Consider the following 20,415-nt stretch of genomic DNA (forward strand, 5'->3'; position numbering starts at 1 on the left):
TGTGTCCCCATGTAGAGATACCTTAGTCATGTTAACTTAGCTTCTCCTTTAACCTAGGGGTAATTTCAAGGTCACTGGCTTTAGTTATTTTAAGTGTCTATTGCATGCACAGCTCCAGTCTAGGAAACCAGGGACACCTCACTCCCTCGATTTATAGGTCCATTCTAGACAATGAATCTATTGAGATGAACATGTCATAGGCTGGATAATGTGGGGTTTCGGACACACAGGAATTTAAGCTGGCTGTGAAAGATGGGACAGACTTTGGTAGGACAGGCTGGGGTGAGGATGTACTCCAAGCAGAAGAGATGAAAGGTAAAACAAGTGCAGGTACTATGGCGAAGCACAGGTAGTGAGACACACACCAGTTACCTGTGGTAAAAACAGAAATAAAGCCTCTGTTGATTAAAAGCAGCCTAGCTCTTTTAAAGTGAGACGTGCTCTTGTACTGACAAGCTCTCATGGCAAAATGTGTTTTGAAATAGACTTCAAGATAGATTCAAGCTTCTAGATGCAGACCACTCCTATCCAACTTGAACAGAGAAGCAATAATTCAGTTTACACAATCCATTTCTCCCTATAGTTTTCACTGGAACACCTTTAAAGATATTCTTAAATACATTAAAACCCTTCATACCTTTACTTATTTGTGTGTATATGGATTTGTGTGTGCACGCTTGCATCGTGGCCCTCATGTAGGCCAGAAGATGACTCATGGAAGTTGGTTCTCTCCTTCTACCATTTGGGTTCTAAGGATGAAACTCAGGTCCTCAGGCTTGGTAGCAAGAACCCCAACTTGCTAAGCTACCATCAGCCTAACCTGACATATTGTTAAAAGATATGTATTCCAATATTTTTCACAAAGTAGAAAAGCAAAGAATACCTCCTAACCCTCCTCACCTTCTGTTGAAATCAACCTGGATGGAATGATCAATTACAAGGTCAGCGGGACACACAGGATTTATTTTCTCTGGATTTCCTCCCAGCTTCTTCACAGCATCGCGCATTGCTGCAAAGTCAACCACTGCAGGCACACCCCTACAGAAAGAGAGGCAAGCATAAAACAGCCATAAATGTATGGGACTGGATTCCACAGGTTTGCCAGTGTTAATACTGACAAGGGACCATTTCTTCAGAGGAGCTAGTAACAGGTGTCTCAGAAAAGTGTTAAGTTTCTAAACACATTTCCTTGGGCAGAAAGCAGTATGAATGAGTAGAACCTCCTATAGAACTCGAACACAAGAAACCATGGGAAAGCTGGTGTGTTGACATTCAAGTACCCTGACTAGGGTGACTGCTTCCCAGGGCACCCCTTCCACTTTAGACCAAACTCCAAGGGGTGTACACCTTGGAATAAGAATAACCAAAGAAGTGAAAGGTGTCTACAATGAAAACCTCAAAGCACCAAAGACTCTGCAGACACTAGAAGATGGACAGATTTCCATACTCATGGACTGGAAGAATCAATGTTGTGAAAGTGGCTATATTAACAAATCATCTGCTGGCTCAATGCAATCCTCATCAAAATTCCAATGCTATTCTTCACAGAAATGGAAAAATACAACATTAAAATCTACATGGATGCACAAAAGACCCCAGGCTGCAAAAACTCAGGCATCTTAGCTTTTCTCATTGCTATGATTAATTATTATGACAAATGCCACTCATTTTGGAGGAAAGGGATTACTGTACTGTAGCCCTTAACAGAAGGAAGTTAAGGCAGAAGCTGGAAGCAGTTGATCAAGAAAGCTAAGAACATGTGCATGCCAATGTTCCACTTTCACACTGCATTCCACTGTACAGTCTGGGATCTCTTAACTAGGGAATGGGCCTACCCACAGTTAAGACAGTCCTACCCCCACTTCCCACATCAATTAATGTGATCAAGATAATCCATCATAGACATCTCTCAGAGACCTTTCTCCCATGTGATTCTAGAGTCTGTCAAGTTGACAACACTCACCACCATTCGGAGTAAAATGAACAATCCTGGAGATTTCATCATTCTTGATTTCAAGTTATACTGCTGGGCAATAGTAGTAGCAACAACAACAACAACAAAAACCCATCAAGGTGCTCACACAAAAACAGACACGTAGATCAGTAAAACAGAATAGGGATCCAGATAAAAATTCGAACAGGATTGTCCCCCAGATTTAGGGGAAAATGCTGTTTTTTATCGGAGAAAAGACAAATGATGCTGGGAAAACTGACTATCTACATGTAAAAGAAACTAGAAACAAACACCAAATGGATAAAAAACCTAACATTAGACCTGAAACTATGAAATCATTACAAGAATAGTGGGGAAAACACTTTAAGACATAAGTGTGGGCAAGTTCTTTCTCTGTAGAATTTCAGTCTACTCAAGAAATAGGACCAACAGTTGACAAATGAGACCTTATAAAATGAAAAAGCTTCTGCACTAAAGGAAATAGTTTATAAAGTGAAGATGCAGTCAATACAATGGGAGATAATCTTTGCTATCAACACAGACGACATAGAACTAACACCTAAAATACGCAGGTCTCAAAAACTAAACAAGCAAACAACCTAATCAACAAACAGACTAACTAATGAAAAGACAGTTCTTAAAAGAAAAAAAAACAAAAACAAAAACAAAAAATGACCAATAAACACATAAAAATGTTTAATTCCTCACTAGCCACCTAAGAAAAACGTATTAAAATTATATTGGGATTCCATTTCACTCTTGTCAGAGTGGAAGTCATTAAGAAAATCATCAATGCTGGGCCATGAGGCACGTGCCTATAATCCCAGCAATGGAGGCAGAGGCAGGCAGATCTCTGTGAGTTCAAGGCCAGCCTGGTCTGCAAATCGAGTCCAGGACAGCCAAGACAACATCGAGAAACCCTGCCTTGAACCCCCCACCACCACCACACACGCACACACACACACAGAAAATCATCAACACATATTGAGGACATGGACCAAAGGGAACAGCACACAGTGTGGGTGAGAATGGACATTAGTCCATCCACAATGGGATTCTTAAAGAGCTAAATATTTCACATGTTCCATATAACCCAGCCACACCACTCCTGGACATTTCCCCAATGGCTCCCAGCGAACACATCACAGTGACACTGCAAACCCGTGTTCAGGGCAGCCCTGCCCCAGCAGCTAAGTCACATAACCAACCACGTGTCTAAGGGAGAGCAGTGGGTACAAGCACTGTCACACAACATACAGTGCAGGCGTTGTTAGCTCTTGAGTGTTTCATTTACCCCCAAGAATTAAATCATGTGCAGGAAAATGAATGCTACTGGAGACAATATATAGAGTGAGACATGCCAGTCAGAAAGACAGATATAGCTTTCTCTCATTTGTAGTTCCTATATTTTATGTAAATACATAAAGTTGTCTGTGTATATCACAGGAAAGCACATATGAAGCTGACTAGGAGAGGAATGTGCCTACAGGAGGGGAAGGGAGGAGAAGGGGACTAGGCGGTATCCCCATGCTCAATGGACATTACCTACTATGTAACAATGTAACATATACAAGGATTATACACAATTAAAAAAAGGAGTAATTAGAATAAAAAATGGGTTTTCAATCAAACTTATACAAATTAAATCATTAAAATATAAAATCTGGTGATTTCTACATAAAAAAGCTGGGTCCACCAAAGGAATAAAAAAACATCACTGCAAGTGTGAGAAATTTGGCCTCAATGACAGGTTCCAGGAGCAGCAGGCTGTGAGATGAGTGGGAGGCAGGCCTCATGAAGCGCCTCATCTCTCCTCTGGAGAGGTACAGCAGCCTGAAACTGGCTCCAGCACAGAAGACAGCACACAGCACCTCCCAGGGTACTTCTGAGGACAGCAGCCCCTGTCACTGCTAAGAGGGTGTGGCTATGAGACATAGCAGTCTTTTCTTGTTCAGAGGGAAGAGCCTCTTGCTCTCCTTGTACCACCTGGTTACTGGGAAAGAAAGCAAAACTTTTCTTGGCAGACTGACAAGGGAGGCAGACAGAGAAGTGACAGGCTCACGTAAAGTCCTGCAGGATGACACGGGCCGGTTTAAAGGGCACTTCTATGTTCTTATGCTGCATGACATTCCAATTCAGAATATTTTCAACGTCATTTTTCTTCACCAAAAACTCGTCACAGTTCCGAATGGCTGCCTCCAAGAGAACTCTGATAGAAAATGGTAAGCGTCCTAGGAGTAAGGGTAGAAAGCATTAAAAAACAAACAAACAAACAAACAAAAAAAAACACAGGGCACCTTCCATTCAGAGCTCTCTTTAAAGCCAATTTTTAGATAAACTTGATACAAGAATTGGATTTTCTTCTAACAGGGAAAGAGAGTAAAGTGATTGACAAGATTAAAATGTTTACATGGTGAAAACTATGTACAGTGGGGTTGAAGAAACATTCAGTAGTTGAAAATACTTAAAGACTAAGCTAAAAAAAAAATCAGTTTATTTATTTATGTTAAATGGTTGGTTTTGTTTTTTCGTTTTGTTTTTTTTTTCTTAATTCCCGTAACAGAAAGAAAAGCTCCCATGAAGTCACCATAGTCCACCATCAGTTCAGCCTCTCATTGTGTGGTATGTAGCAAGTAATATGTATTTTTATAGATACACAGAATAATATTTAAGAAACTAATGAGAAACAAATATTTAAGAAACAAATGAGAAAATGACCCATTTACAATTAAACACCGTAAACACAATATAGCATGGCCACTGCATATAAAAATAGAAATTCATGTAAAAAATCTATTTTATTTACAAAAGAAAAATTATATCTTGAAATATATGAAAATTACTACAATGAACAAGAAAAGACAGTAATACTTATATTTGGAAAAGTATGTGTGTATCTATGTATTTAACTGACATTCACCCATTGTCTATGATTTCTTCCAACTCTCCAAAAAGCTAAGTAATTACATAATCAATTGTACAAACATGAAACCAGTTGCTAACAGAGCACTTACATCACAAAGCAATGCACCTACCATAGCTGGAACCCTCCAATTTATTCAAATTGAAGAATCTCTTTTCTGGTTGTGCAGGGTCCAAGGGCTCAGCAAGGTGTGCAAATGGGTTTTTCATGATTATTGGTGGTCACGTGTCCCTGAAAAACAAAAATATTGGGAGCAATTAAGAGGAGGGTGAATATAATCAAAATATATTTTATTCATGTATGAAATTCTCAAAGAATTAATAAAAAATAAATTTTAAAATAGAAGATAACTTAATTTTTATTTTAGAAGCTGGGCTCTTTAGAGAAATTCTGGTACATGTTTACATAAACAAATCATTTATTAACTTTTCAAAATAGGAGGTGGGATAGGACTTAAATCAATACAAGAGTTAGTCTAGAACAAATGTGTTTCTTGCGAAGCTACCATGTCTGAAAGCCAGCATCAGCTTCTCAAAACAGCAAACAGCCCCTATACCTTCTGTCCTGTTTCTATAATCTTCCAACATTTTCCCATGAACTTTATGCAGAAAAAGAGGAAACACAAGATACACCTCACAGAAAATCTTGGCTATATAAACACATCTTGAAACTGGACTCATCTTTTAGCAGAAGCCAGGCGGCTATACAGGTGAGTTTATGTATCTGTATCAATTTTCTGATCTTTCTGCCTCTGCCTATTATGGTCCTTCTGCCTCTGCTTCAGTAAAGGCACTACAACTGGTGAAATTGAATCAAACTTCAAGCTGGAAGTAGGGACCCATGAGCTTACTTTCTGATACTGTTCTATTTGTTTCTATTTTAAAATCTCTGCAGCACTTTAGTAAACAAATTCCTGATTTCCCTTGGCATCTGATGGTAAGCAACGTGCTGATGTCTATGAACCCACCCTCTCTCGCTCTCTCCTGCTTTTCCTTTGGGCTTCAGATCAGTTTCCCACTCCCCACATATGTTTGCAGGGGACAGCTACCCTAGCTCAGGAAGACACTATTCCTAGGTCTATCATACATATAAAAGGTGCTTTCATTTAACAACACAACTGAAAGCAAAACACACTAAGGTAGAACTCATCCTTCAATCAATCTATTCTCCAATATTTTATTTAATTGCATTTTATATGTATGAATGTTTTGCCTGTATGTGTGCTGTGTAGGTCTGGTGCCAGATTGGGTGTTTGGTCACCTGCGACAGGAATTAAGGCCATTTATGAGTTGCCATGTAGGTGCTCTAGGTCCTCTGCAAGAATAGGAAAAAAAGTACTCTTAAACCCTAAGCAATGTCTCCAGCCCCTCCCCAATATTTTTTAATTTAAATATAATAACAGTTTGCATTTCCCTGCTTAATCTCAAAGTTTGTACCAGTAAACAGTATTAAGATAGTAGATACATTTATAGAGTGATCAGTATGCTAAAATGACATTATTGTAGAGGATGAAATTGTTTGTGAGGATGCAAAGTATGGGTATCTACAGACAGATGATATAATTCTTCACTAAGGACACAAGGGTCCCTTTTGAGACTGGCTACCTCAGGATGAAGGCTTAGGTTTTATGTATCCTTTACTATCATTTACATTTTAAACTATAAGCACATGTAAGTTTTTAAAAAACTAGTTACAAAGCAGGCTGCAGAGATGGCTCAGCAGTTAAGAGCACTGGCTGCTTTTCTAGAAGACCTGAATTCAATTCCAAGCACCCACATGGTGGCTCACAATTGTCTGTAACTCCCGTTCTAGAGGATTCAACATCTCCACACAGACAAACATGCAATCAAAACACCAATGTACATAAAATAAAAATAAACCAAAAAAAGTTACAAATTTTAAGAGAAACAGCTATTTGTGCATCTATCCAAAGTGTAGTGCAGAACTAGTATGCCAAACCAAAAAGTTCTTAAATTTAAAATGACTGTAACTTTTTGTGTACTAAGAGGATACCATAAATGTAAGATTACATAACTGAACTCATACTATTGGGCACAACTAAAACACAGGTGTGCTAACAGATAGCGTATGAGATGAGTTTTAGGTTTATGTGTATAAGAGGTATATGAAACATAACCAAATGAACTTCATATGCAGAATTCATTTCATCAACTGAAAGACCCAACTGTGCACAAGCAAAACTTCAAAAACCAAAATCATCTGAAAGAATATTTTGACACAGGGTCTCATGCTGGCTAGCCTGTTACTCACTATGTAGCCAATGTTAGCATTGCACTTACGCCAGCAATCCTCCTTTTGCCTCCTAGGTGTTAGGATTACAGATTACAGCTATGTACCACCTTGCCTGTATATAACGTAAAATCTTCTGGTCTGAAGCATTTACTGAACAGATCTTCAGCCTGGACTACATAGTCTTGAGAAGAAGCAGTTACAGCACAGCAGGGACAAGGCACACTGTCTTAGAATGAGTTTCTGTTGTTGTGATAAAGCACTGACTAAAACCAATTTGGAGGGGGAAAATTTATTTCGTCTTACAACTCTGGGGTCACAATCCATCATCCAGGGAGGTCAGGGAAGGAGCCTGAAAGAAGGAACAGAAGCAGAGGACACAGAAGAACACTGCTTATTGGTTTGCTCCCCATGAATTGCTCAGCTTGCTCTTTTATACAGCACAGGACCACTTGCCCAGGGATGGTATCACCCACAGCCTTCCACATCAATTATAAATCAAGAAAATGCCCCATAGACTTGTTTATAGGCCAATCTGATTGAAGCATCTTCTTAATCGAGTGTTCTCTTTCCCAGATGTGCTACTTTGAATGAGAATGTCCGCCACAGGCTCAGATGCTTGAATAGTTGGTCCCCAGTTGGTGGAACTGTTTGGGTAGTTTGTGTGGCCTTGCTATAGAATGTAAGTCACTGGGAAAAAGCTTTGAGATTTAAAAGCCACAGGCCATTCCCAGTATTCTCTTCCCTACCCCCTTCTGCTTGTGATTCAAGATGGAAGCTTTTAGCTTCCAGATCCAGCTGCCATTTTTCTGAGCTGTCATCATGGACTCTTATTCCTCTGGAGCCTTAAGCCCAAATAAACTCTTTTTTTTTTCCAATATACTGCCCTGCTTATGGTGTTTCATCATAGCAATAGGAGAGTAACTAATAGACTAGGTAACTCTAGTTCATGTCAAGCTGGCAAAAATACTAACCAGTACACATACCATGGTACCCTTGCATAGGGACAGTGGCTTTAGTTTTTGCCGTTTTGTTTGTTTTTTGAGGTTTTTTGTGTTTGTTGTTTTGTTTTTGTTTTGTTTTGACTGGAACTTGGTACGTAGACAAGACTGGCCTTGAACTCACAGAGATATAACTGTCTTTGCTTCCTTAGAGCTGGAGTTAAAGGATGTCTTGTGGCCTTCGTTTTTGAAGTTAGGAAGCATGTAAGATGAAGAATCACACAAATGCAAGAGATTTGCTAGCAAATCTTAGTAAGTGAGCAACCAACCAAGTCTAAAAAACCATCAATACTCTTTCTAACAAGAGACATGAAAACTTGTCTATAGACGGAGTTTGCTAATCTTTTGGGTCCAGAAAATGAGATTAAGTCAATTTGAAGAAGGCATCTGTTTCCAAACACAACATTGCTTTTGGATTTGTCATTCATGCCTTAGGCACAACATTCAAAATTTTCACCCCACACAGTAGCAACTAAAACAATAAAGCTGTTGTTTTTCCTGCTAGAACAACAACAACAACAACAAAAACCACAACAGATTAACAGAAAAACATCTCCAGGGATGCAGTTGGGGGAAATGCTGGAAAACACTTAAAGGACTGAGCAAAAGCGTCACTCATGTCTTCAGACAGTCTTAGTTCTGAATCGTTCCTATCCCCACATCATGTTCTAAAGGTGCTGGCTAAAACTTTACAATTAAATCAACTGCTAAACTGTACCCTATCTACCATCAGTGAGGGCCAACCAGCTGATTTCCTGAGCACTGCTCTCAGATGCGGAGGTAACACTAGTCTTCATATGATTGCTGCTACTCTGACCACCATTCATTGCCAGGTTGTATTTTAGGATGGATGAAGTGACTAGTATGGCTCCAGCAGAAACTGGCTTGTGAGAAGAGGTCTTCCTGCCTCCCTCCTTAGGAGGTTGGTAACTGAAATAGCATTATGGTCACAAAGTTAACTCTACTTGTAGACATCAGAGGAGAACAGAAGCACTTCCTGCTCACTGTGTAGCAGAAATCAAGCTGAGCACCCCCCCCCCACACACACACACATACACCTTTCTCAAATAGTGGGTTGCAACTCTGTATGGGTCATGTAACTGCACCTGGGAGAGGGGTGGGAAAATTTTAATGCAACTACTAAAAATTAGCTCAAAATCAACTGGGTAATGATTCTGAGGTGTTTCTGGCAGTATTCACCCATGCTGCACTGAGCAACTTCTCTGCACACACAGAGCACACTGCACTGTACATGACATTATGTCATACAACCCCAAACAATGTTGCCCAGCACCTCTGCTCAGACTCAATGTATGTTATGAGTGCAGTCAATGTTTCCTGTTCTTATAGAAACACAGTGATTTCATTACGGAAAACAAAGACTTATTTTTTTACTATCACTCTTATTAAGTATCAAATTAGTATAACTTTGGGTTGTTTTGGCTTTTTAAAAGTCCATTTGATTGCTAAGTTGAGTTTCATTAAAAAAAAAATCATTTGGGGGGACAAGATGGTGGCGCCATGAGAACACTGCGTCTGAGGAGCAGGACAACATTTTCCGTACAGTGACCAAGAGACTGAACTCTGGGCCCTAAAACAACAGCGATCGTGTTTCCCAGGTGAGAGGAAACCCCCACGGTGTGGGAACCAGTAGGGTCCAAGCTCAGGCCACCCAGCCAGAACCCAGAAGAGAACCCAGGTCCCGAGGGCACTAGGTCGCTGGACCAGAGCCACACGCCTGTGTGTCCTGATCATTCTTTCCAGGCTGATTGGTGGGCACAAAAACCACCAGAGACTGGGAGTTCCAGTCGCGAGAAAACCCCACAGGGAAGGAAGGAAATGGTACTGACTTGGGTCACCCAGTCTTTCCCTAGAAAAAGTCTCACAGACCAGCGGGTACAAGCCGCCATCACTGAACTGGGCTCCAGCCACAGGCACAAGCAGTTGCTGCTCGCCAGCTTTTCAGCACAGTCAGAGAGTGCGCCCCAGGGCAACAGAGACTGAGAGTCCCTATCGGGAGAAAGCCCCACAGGGAATGAAGCAAAGGGGACTGACTTAGGCCACCCAGTATATCCCTGGAAAAGGGCCCGTAGGGACCACCCAGGGACCTGCTGTGAGCCAGATAGCCTGCTGTTACCAGGAGAGCGGTACCAACCCACCACAGATTACCGCTTGGGTACTGGGGCACAGAGCCCCAACCTCAGACCTACAGGAGCCCAGAATCCCCGAGATCAACCCCCAGATACTGCTCCAAGGGGCAACCAGTTATCCCTAACAAAACTAACCAAACCACAGGACACACAGGTTACAGCAGCAGATCACTAAATTTACAGCAAGAAACCCAGAAGCTGTGCAGCTGTCTTCAGTACTTCTCCAGGTGAGAGGAAAGCCCTCTCGACTAACAAGGACCAGTTACCACTCAGGTCTCTATGCCTGAGGTGAGCAGCGACAACTCCTGAAAAACACTGGCCATCCAGTGACTATACCCAAAAAGCTGGAAAGGCTTCCTGAAGGAAAAACCATCTCCCTGCCAAGGGGATTCTCTCCACCACAGGAACCCAGGAACCACCAGAAACTAACTCCAAACACCTAAGATAGCCCAATGGGTAGAGGCCAGCATAAAAGCTCAAACAACAAAAGACAGAGCAATATGGCATCTCCAGAACCCAGTTATCCAGGGACAAGTAGCCCTGGACACCCCAGCATAATTGAAATTCAAGATGACCTAACATCTATGCTCATGAAGAGGATAACAGAGGAAACAAATAAAATGTGTAAAGAACTGGAGGAAGAGTCAAACAGACTATGGCCATCCATGAAGAAATACAGGAAGTTGCAGCCAAACAGTTTGTGGCCTTTAGAGAGGAAATGCTTAAATCACTGAAAGAAATAAAAGAAACAGAGGATTATTCAAACAAACAGCTGGAAGGAATTGAAGGAAAAACAGGAAAATTCAGTCAGACAGGTAAAGGAAATCAACAAAATGGCTCAAGAGCTGAAGATAGAATTGGAAAAATTAAAGAAAACACAAATGGAGGAAATTGTGGAGAGAAAGAACTTAGGGAAGAAAACAGGAACTACAGAGGTTAGCATAACCGATAGATTGCAAGAGATGGAAGAAAGAATCTCAGGTGTGGAAGATACAATGGAAGAAATAGATGTATCTGTCACAGAAAATGTTAAATCTAAAAAATTCCTGACACAGATCATCCAAGAAATTCAAGACAACACAAAAAGACAAAACCTAAGAATAATAGGAATAGAGGAAAAAGAAGATTCCCTCCTCCAAGGCCCAGAAAATATTTTCAACAAAATCATTGAAGAAAATTTCCCCAACTTAAAGGAGAGGCCAATAAGAATACAAGAGGCCTACAGAACACCCAATAAATTAGACCAGAAAAGAAAATCCTCCAGCCACATAATAATCAAAACAGTATCTATACAGAACGAAGAAAAAATACTAAAAGCTGGAAGGGAAAAAGGCCAAGTAATATATAATGGCAAACCCATTAGAATCACACCTGACTTCTCAACAGAGACTATGAAAGCCGGAAGGGCCTGGACGGATATCATGCAGACCCTAAGAGAACACAGATGTCAGCCCAGCCTACTATACCCAGCAAAACTCTCAGTCCTCATAGACGGAGAAAACAAGATATTCGATGACAAAAACAAATTTCAACAATACCTACACACAAATCCAGCACTAAAGAACACACTAGAAGGGAAAATACAACCCGAGAAAACTAACTACTTTCAAGAAAACACAGGAAATAATTAACCTCACTACAGTAAAACAAAAAGTAACCAAGCACACAAACTTACTACAACAGCCAACATCAAAATCAAAGGATCTAACAGCCACTGGTCATTAATTTCTTTCAACATCAATGGACTCAATCCTCCAAAAAAAGACACAGACTAACAGAATGGATGCGTAAACAAAACCCAGCAATCTGTTGCATACAAAAAAACACACCTAAGCCACAAAGATAGACATTACCTGAGGGTAAAAGGTTGGAAGACTGCTTTCCAAGCAAATGGGCCCAAGAAGCAAGCAGGAGTAGCCATTCTACTATCTCATAAAATAGACTTTCAACCAAAATTAATAAAAAGAGATGGGGAAGAATATTTCATACTCACCAAGGGAAAATTCCACCAGGAAGTCATCATAATCCTGAATATCTATGCTCCAAATACAAGAGTACCTGCACTTGTACATGAAATATTATTAAAGCTTAAATCACACATCGATTCCAACACATTAAATAGCGGGAGACTTCAACACCCCACTCTCAACAAAGGACAGGTCAACAAAACAGAAATTAAACAAAGAAACAATGTCTCTAACAGAGGTCATGAATCAAATGGACCTAAACAGACATTTACAGAACTTTACACCCAAACACAAAAGAATTTACCTTCTTCTCAGCACCTCATAGAACCTTCTCTAAAACAGACCACATAGTTGGTCACAAAGTAAGCCTCAACAGATACAAAAAGTTTGAAATAATCCCTTGTATCCTGTCTGATCACCATGGAATAAAGCTGGACCTTAACAACAACAGAAATAGCAAAAAGCCTACACACACATGGAAACTGAACAACTTACTACTAAATGACAGCTGGGTCAGGGAAGAAATAAAGAAGGAAATTAAAGTCTTCCTAGAACTCAATGAAAATGAAGACACAACATACCCAAACTTGTGGGACACAATGAAAGCAGTGCTAAGAGGAAAATTTATAGCACTAAGTGCCTTCAAGAAGAAATTCGAGACAGCTCATTCAAGCAACTTAATGGCTCACTTAAAAACCCTAGAAAAAGAAGAAGCAGACACACCAAAAAGGAGTAGACGGCTGGAAATAATCAAAATCAGGGCTGAAATCAATAAATTAGAAATAACCAAAACAATTCAAAGAATCAATGAAACCAAGAGCTGGTTCTTTGAGAAAACCAACAAGATAGACAAACCCTTAGCCAAGCTAACTAAAAGGCAGAGAGACACCATCCAAATCAACAAAATCAGAAATGAAAAGGGGGACATAACTACAGACACTGAGGAAATCCAAACAATCATTAGGACTTACTTCAAAAGTCTATATGCCACAAAATTTGAAAATCTAAATGAAATGGACAATTTTCTTGATCAATTCCACTTACCAAAGCTGAATCAGGACCAGGTAAATCAATTAAATAGTCCTATATCCCCCAAAGAAATAGAAGCGGTCATCGAAAGTCTCCCATCCAGAAAAAGCCCAGGACCAGATGGTTTCAGCGCAGAATTCTACCAGACCTTCAAAGAAGAGCTAACTCCAGTTCTCTTCAAACTATTCCACAAAATAGAAACAGAAGGAACATTACCAAACTCATTCTATGAAGCCACAGTCACCTTGGTACCTAAACCTCACAAAGACCCAACAAAGAAAGAAAATTTCAGGCCAATCTCTCTTATTAACATTGATGCAAAAATACTCAACAAAATACTTGCAAATCGAATACAAGAACACATCAAAGATATCATCCATTATAAACAAGTAGGCTTCATCCCAGGTATGCAGGGGTGGTTCAATATACAGAAATCCATCAATGTGATCCACCATATTAACAAATTGAAAGAAAAAAAAAAACACATGATAATCTCCCTAGATGCTGAAAAAACATTTGACAAAATCCAACATCCATTCATGTTTAAAGTATTGGAGAGATCAGGGATACAAGGCACATATCTAAACATAGTAAAGGTGATATACAGCAAGCCTATACCCAACATCAAACTGAATGGAGAGAAACATAAAGCAATCCCACTGAAATCAGGGACAAGGCAAGGCTGCCCACTCTCTCCATATCTCTTCAACATAGTTTGTGAAGTCCTTGCTAGAGCAATAAGACAATTGTAGTAGATCAAGGGGATACAAATTGGAAAGGAAGAAGTCAAATTATCACTATTTGCAAATGATATGATAGTATATGTGAGTGACCCAAAAACTCCACCAGGGAACTCCTACAGCTGATACACACTTTCAGCAAAGTGCCCGGATACAAAATTAACTCTAAAAAATCAGTAGCCCTCCTGTATAGAAAAGACAAAAGGGCTGAGAAAGAAATTAGGGAAACAACACCCTTCACAATAGCCACAAAGGACATAAAGTACCTTGGTGTAACCCTAACCAAGCAAGTCAAAGACTTGTATGAAAAAAATTTCAGGTCTCTGAAGAAAGAATTAGAAGATCAGAAGATGGAAAGATCTCCCATGCTCATGGCTTGGCAGGATTAACATAGTAAAAATGGCCATCTTACCAAAAGCAATCTACAGATTCAATGCAATTCCCATCAAATTACCAACAAAATTCTTTACAGACCTGGAAAGAAAAATTCTCAACTTCATATGGAATTCATATGAAACCCAAAATTGCTAACACAATACTCTACAATAAAAGATCTTCAGGAGGTATCTCCATCCCTGATTTTAAGCTGTACTATAGAGCAACAGTTATAAAAACTACATGGTACTGGCATAGAAACAGAATGGTGGATCAATGGAACCAAACAGAAGACCCAGAAATAAACCCACACACTTATGGACAGCTGATCTTTGACAAAAATGCCAAAACCATACAATGGAAAAAAGACAGCATCTTCAACAAATGGTGCTGGTCTAACTGGATGTCTATATGTAGAAAAATGAAAATAGATCCATACTATCACCCTGCACAAAACTAAAGTCCACGTGAATCAAAGACCTCAACATAAAACCAGTTACATTAACTAGAACTCATTGGTACAGGAGACAACTTCCTGAACAGAACACCAACAGCACAGGCTCTAAGAGCAACAATCAATAAATGGGACCTCATGAAACTGAAAAGCTTCTGTAAAGCAAAGGACACCATCATCAAAACAAAACGACTGCCTACAGATTGGGAAAGAATCTTCACCAACCCTTTATCTGACAGAGGGCTAATATCCAGAAAACGACTGCCTACAGATTGGGAAAGAATCTTCACCAACCCTTTATCTGACAGAAGGCTAATATCCAGTATATATAAAGAACTAAAGAAGCTGAAAAGCAGCAAACCAAGTAATCCAATTAAAAAATGGGGAACAGAGCTAAACAGAGAATTCTCTGTAGAGGAATATTGAATGGCAGAGAAACACTTAAAGAAATGCTCAACCTCATAAGCCATTAGGGAAATGCAAATCAAAACGACCCTGAGATTTTACCTTACACCCATCAGAATGGCCAAGATGAAAAACTCAAGTGACAACACATGCTGGAGATGGTGTAGAAAAAGGGGAACCCTCCTCCGCTGCTGGTGAAAATGTAAACTTGTACAACCACTCTGGAAATCAATCTGGTGCTTTCTCAGACAACTAGGAATAGCGCTTCCTCAAGATCCAGCCATACCACTTCTAGGCATAGGCTCAAGTACACAATAAGGACATTTGCTCAACCATGTTTGTAGCAGCTTTATTTGTAATAGCCAGAAGCTGGAAACAGCCCAGAAGCCCCTCAACTGAAAAACGGATGCAGAAATTGTGGTATATCTACACAATGGAGTATTACTCTGCAATAAAAAATAAGGAAATCATGAAATTTGCAGGGAAATGGTGGGACCTGAAAAGGATCATCCTGAGTGAGCTGTCCCAGAAGCAGAAAGACACACACGGTATATACTCACTCATATAGACATATAACATATGATAAACCTACTAAAATCTGTACATCTAAAGAAACTAATTAATAGAGAAGACCCTGACTAAAATGCTCAATCCCCATCCGGAAAGGCAAAGAGGATGGACATCAGAAGAAGAAGAAAACAGGAAACAACCTAGAAACCTGCCACAGAGGGCCTCTGAAAGGCTCTGCCCTGCAGACTATCAAAGCAGATGCTGAGACTTATGGCCAACTGTTGAGCAGAGTGCACGGAATCTTATGTAAGAAGTGGGAAATAGTAAGATCTGGAGAGGACAGGAACCCCAGAAGGAGAGCAACAAAACCAGAAAATTTGAATAAAGGGGTCTTCCCAGAGACTCATACTCCAACCAAGTACCAGGCATGTAGATAACCTAGAACCCCTGCACAGATGTAGCCCATGGCAGTTTAATGTCCAAGTGGGTTACATAGTAATGGGAAGAGGGACTGCCTCTGACATAATCTGATTGTCCTGGTCTTTGATCACCTCCCTCTGAGGGAGGAGCAGCCTTACCAGGCCACAGAAGATGACAATGCAGCCACTCCTGATGTGATCTGATAGACTAAGATCAGAAGGAAGGAGAGGAGGACCTCCCTTATCAGTGGACTTGGGGAGGGGCATGTGTGAAGAAGGGGGAGGGAGAGTGAGACTGGGAGGGGAGGAGGGAGGGGCTTATGGGGGGGATACAAAGTGAATAAAGTGTAATTAATAAAAGAAAATTAAATTTAAAAAAATCATTAAATGAATGAATCCCAAATTCTGTTGGGATTTCAACAGAATTTCTGTTCAGTTTCTGAAATGTTCCTAAGCATTTGTTGCCATTTTGTAATAAGTATTTATATACAGCAGTATTTTCAGCATTGATGGTTATAAAATCAACTCTAATCCTGCAGTATTGTTTCTCATGAAACAAAACAAGCACATTAGTGTGTAAACTTGCTTTTTAAAATAGATATCTAAATTATGAGTATAATTAACACATATATCAAAGATTTATTTAAAAATACATTTCTTCATATTTACTTCAGTAAGTATTTGTAGTCTATGCCTTTTTCTTCACCTACACCTGAGGCCACGTAAAAATCCCTCAAGCAAAAAGGGCTCAGGAGGGAGAGGTGTGGAGAGCACCCCTTGTACTGTCTTCTGCAGTCCTGGTGAGAGCTCCTTTGGTGGAGCTCATCACCATCCCATTTCACATCTGAGAAACAGCAGCTCTGAGGGATGGTACAATGTATTTATCCTAGGAAGACACAGAATGAGGTTTGAACTCCAGCTGTTTCCTTTGCCCCACCACTTTGTGGTTATAAGGACTCCTGCTGTTAATGTGATCCTGGCCCAACCAGGCTACCCACGTGTCCCCAGCTGAAGATAGTTACCAGAAGTGTCCAAGGACCAACTCAGTATTGAATGGTGAAATTATTCTTTCTAGCACTATTCTGAGCCATATCTTATTACATGTCCCTACCCATCTTTACTGAGCCACAGGTCAAAAAACAACAGCTGTGTTATATCAACTAAAACTGGTTTTGCTTGCGAATTGGGAAATAATCCCTCTCTGTAAGTGTCCCTGGAGGATTCAATCCAGGGGCACTCCAAGGTTCCACCCACATCACCACTCTTAGTGCAAACCTCTTTATAGGAGGTCTCACTGGTTCAGTGACTCCACAAAAAATCCCCAAATGACCACGTTTCAATGAGGAAGTGAGGAAAAAGACCTTTAGTTTAGGAATAAGTGCAGATCAAGCACAGACTCTTGGCACGGCCAATGCCTTCTAGGTCAGCCTCTTTCCCCAGTCAAACTCTAACCCATTCCAATCCTCAAGTCCTTCCATAGTTGGATAAACTCCAAAACTCTTCCAAGATGTGCAGCTTTGCCCAACACAGGTTCCAGCTTTCTTTTCTACCTGTCATGTCATGTGTCCTCCCATCCCCTACCTCCCACTCCAAACCCCACCCCAATCCCAAACCCCACCCCCGCCCCAACCGGGCTGTACTCCAATCTCTTTTCTGTTTCTTCTGGCTAATCTGCATATTGTAACACTGTAAGACAGGAATGGACCCAGAGAGGGAACTGTGGATTTGGGGAAGAGGTCAGCACACATTATTCTAGTTTCTTCTGTTGGGGAAGCGGGAAGAGTCAACATACATGGCAGTATGATTTAGGCTGCTGCCTTTTCTGTTTCACAGAAGGTAATATTAGAGGTGAGAGGTAAAGCAAACAAGTAAAAAGGAGAAAAGAAAAAAAAAAAAAAGACGGGGCAATGCAGCTAAAGCAATCATTTAGAGCCTGCCCTCCTTGGAGGCTTAGCTGTATTAATACCTGGGACTGTGGAACATTCACCTCTGGCCACTTACTAAAGTGAAAGCAGTAAGAGTTCTTATACAAAAGGATTTTATAAAGGGTGGGAAGCCCGTCACTGTACTACATTCTGAAAATAAAGAGACTTGTTTGGTAGGATAGTGGTTCAAAGCTAACGTATTTGAAGTGATGGATGCATGAAGGGCACATCAGTATTCTCACAGTACACTCTGCACAGGAGAGTAGAGGGTACAAACCCAGAGTTTTAGAGGAAATCACAAAACAAACAAGGGAGAAAGTATTAGCCACAAATAGCCTAATCTGAGGTAGACATATAAAGGAGTAGCCATGCAGGCAAAGAGGTCTGAGTCTTGCTGGTAACTGCCCTATGACTTCCATGTGGTGTCTGCAGGCTTCACTGTGGGGTCTGCAGGCTTCACTTATGCATAGATATCCAGCATGGCCTTCATCACACCCTAGGCATACCTTGACCTTCGCTGTTTGGAAATATCACCAAACAAGGCTGCACCTTTATTCAGAGGTTTAGCAGGCCCCTATTCCACTTAATATGTTGTTGGCTGTCAGTCCCTAGAAGCAGGACAGTCATATGAAAGGATCTGTATGTCTCTGTGTTTTCCCAAGCATTTGGGAAAGGCTCTATATGTTTAATGATTCTTCTCGGAAGAGTGAATGGAGGTGCAGAAACCAGGCAAGATAATTTGTTCTTATATTGTGCCAAGTTTTGAGAGAGAAAAAGACAATCTTTACATTTCTTTAACAGCTAAGAAAGTTGACTATTTCCCATTTGTCTGCTACATATGTGAATTTCTTCATTTGTAAACTGCTTAAGTGTCAGTAAGGCCAAACTGAGTGACAAACTGAGATGACCAAATGTTCTCATCTCCAAGTGAGGCAGGGATGTGGCTGAGAGGGATGCCAAAGAGAACGGGATGGCTTGAGATTCAGACTCTGCTAGATTTCCCCTTAATAAATGACGCTCTAAAATGTGTTGCAAAATTGGCTCTGTGTTTGCTAAACTGAGACCCTCACTGCCTACAACAGCAAGAAAAGAGGCTCATCTTTTAAAATGTGGGCAAAAAGTTTATCTAGGTCAAGGTGCTTTGCTCTGTGTAGCCCGACTAAACCTTCATATCCAAGCAGCAATTTTACAGGAAGGTTGTATGCCTGAGACTGAGTACTGCTTATGAATGTATGCCAAACCACCACTCTTGCTTGAAAAACATGCCGAGGCATATTCTACATGGCATCAGTACCTAGGGGTAGATGCTGTTTTCGTCCACCAAGGCATATTTGTTTGGAATAGGTGAAATACCTGCTAATGACCATGGTAGAGAAAAAAAAAAAAGGCTGCATCTTTTTGCTCTAACACCAGCCTACAGATAAAGTAGGCCTATGTTACATCTCACTATCAGAGTTGAATCCTGTCAATCCTGCCTCCTATTAAACAGACCCTACACTCAGCACTGCCTTTGCACCCTCAGAGGAGGGAGCAGAGGAGTGGTCCTGCATAAGAGAACCACATTGGTAGTGGGGTAGGTGCAGTTTTGCGGTTTGTTGAGAGGCAGTACATCAGCTTCTTGGGAAGCTCACATTCTGAATAAGCCTGGCAGCGCTGGGATCACCCCTTTGGGGCCTGAAGCACAGAAAGTATACCCTCAGGACTGCTCATTTGGGACACCCAGAGAAGACAAGAGCAGAGATTATGAAAGCCCATCTGACAGCAGGAAGCACTTTCCTTGGCCTTCCTTGCAGTGTAGCCTCCTTTCCTCATGTCCCACATCTGTTCTAAATGTACAGCCTGAACAGTCACAGTTCTCAACTCAAAGTCAGTCACCACATGTTTAGGTTTACTTCAGTGCACTGGAAAGACAGCTATGCTTCATTTTTTTTCTATTTAAAGAGAAATTAATTTGTCCTATTCCCAAACTGACTTGTGTGTCTAAACATTATACTACATATAAACTACCTTTTTGTTAAAAAAAAAAGTTTCAAAGGATGTCTATATAAGCCTAAACACTGAGGTTAGATGTCTTCAAGAAGGCAAAATCACCATGGATTGCCCCCAGCTCATCCACAAGCAAAGTGCTAGAAAGGCTTTGCTGTTCTGGGTGAATGTGGGAAATGGATTTTCTTAGAGACAGGACAACTTTGATCTTTTCAGCTATTTTTAAAAGTGATTTTGACTAAATGAAAACCTCTTAACTTGTAACTAAAAGCTAGGGTCTTGTGCTGTTGACACTTGTAACTAAATAACTTAGAAAAAGAAGCCATC

General features: G+C 40.6%; 1 protein-coding gene across 1 annotated transcript in view; it reads right to left on the reverse strand.

Annotated features, from left to right (window-relative positions):
* The window catches only part of Aco1 (aconitase 1), a 69,277-nt gene that overhangs the window by 37,801 nt on the left and 11,061 nt on the right, over positions 1-20,415 (reverse strand). The window contains exons 2-4 of the mRNA XM_021627109.2: positions 4,990-5,108; positions 4,017-4,185; positions 901-1,038 (exon numbers count right to left, since the gene is read on the reverse strand). Of these exons, the coding sequence (XP_021482784.1) occupies positions 901-1,038; positions 4,017-4,185; positions 4,990-5,086 (404 nt within the window). The 5' untranslated portion in view covers positions 5,087-5,108. The remainder of the gene's footprint in view (positions 1-900; positions 1,039-4,016; positions 4,186-4,989; positions 5,109-20,415) is intronic.

Source organism: Meriones unguiculatus, chromosome 9 (genome assembly GCF_030254825.1).
Source record: "Meriones unguiculatus strain TT.TT164.6M chromosome 9, Bangor_MerUng_6.1, whole genome shotgun sequence".
Classification (NCBI taxonomy): Eukaryota; Metazoa; Chordata; class Mammalia; order Rodentia; family Muridae; genus Meriones; species Meriones unguiculatus.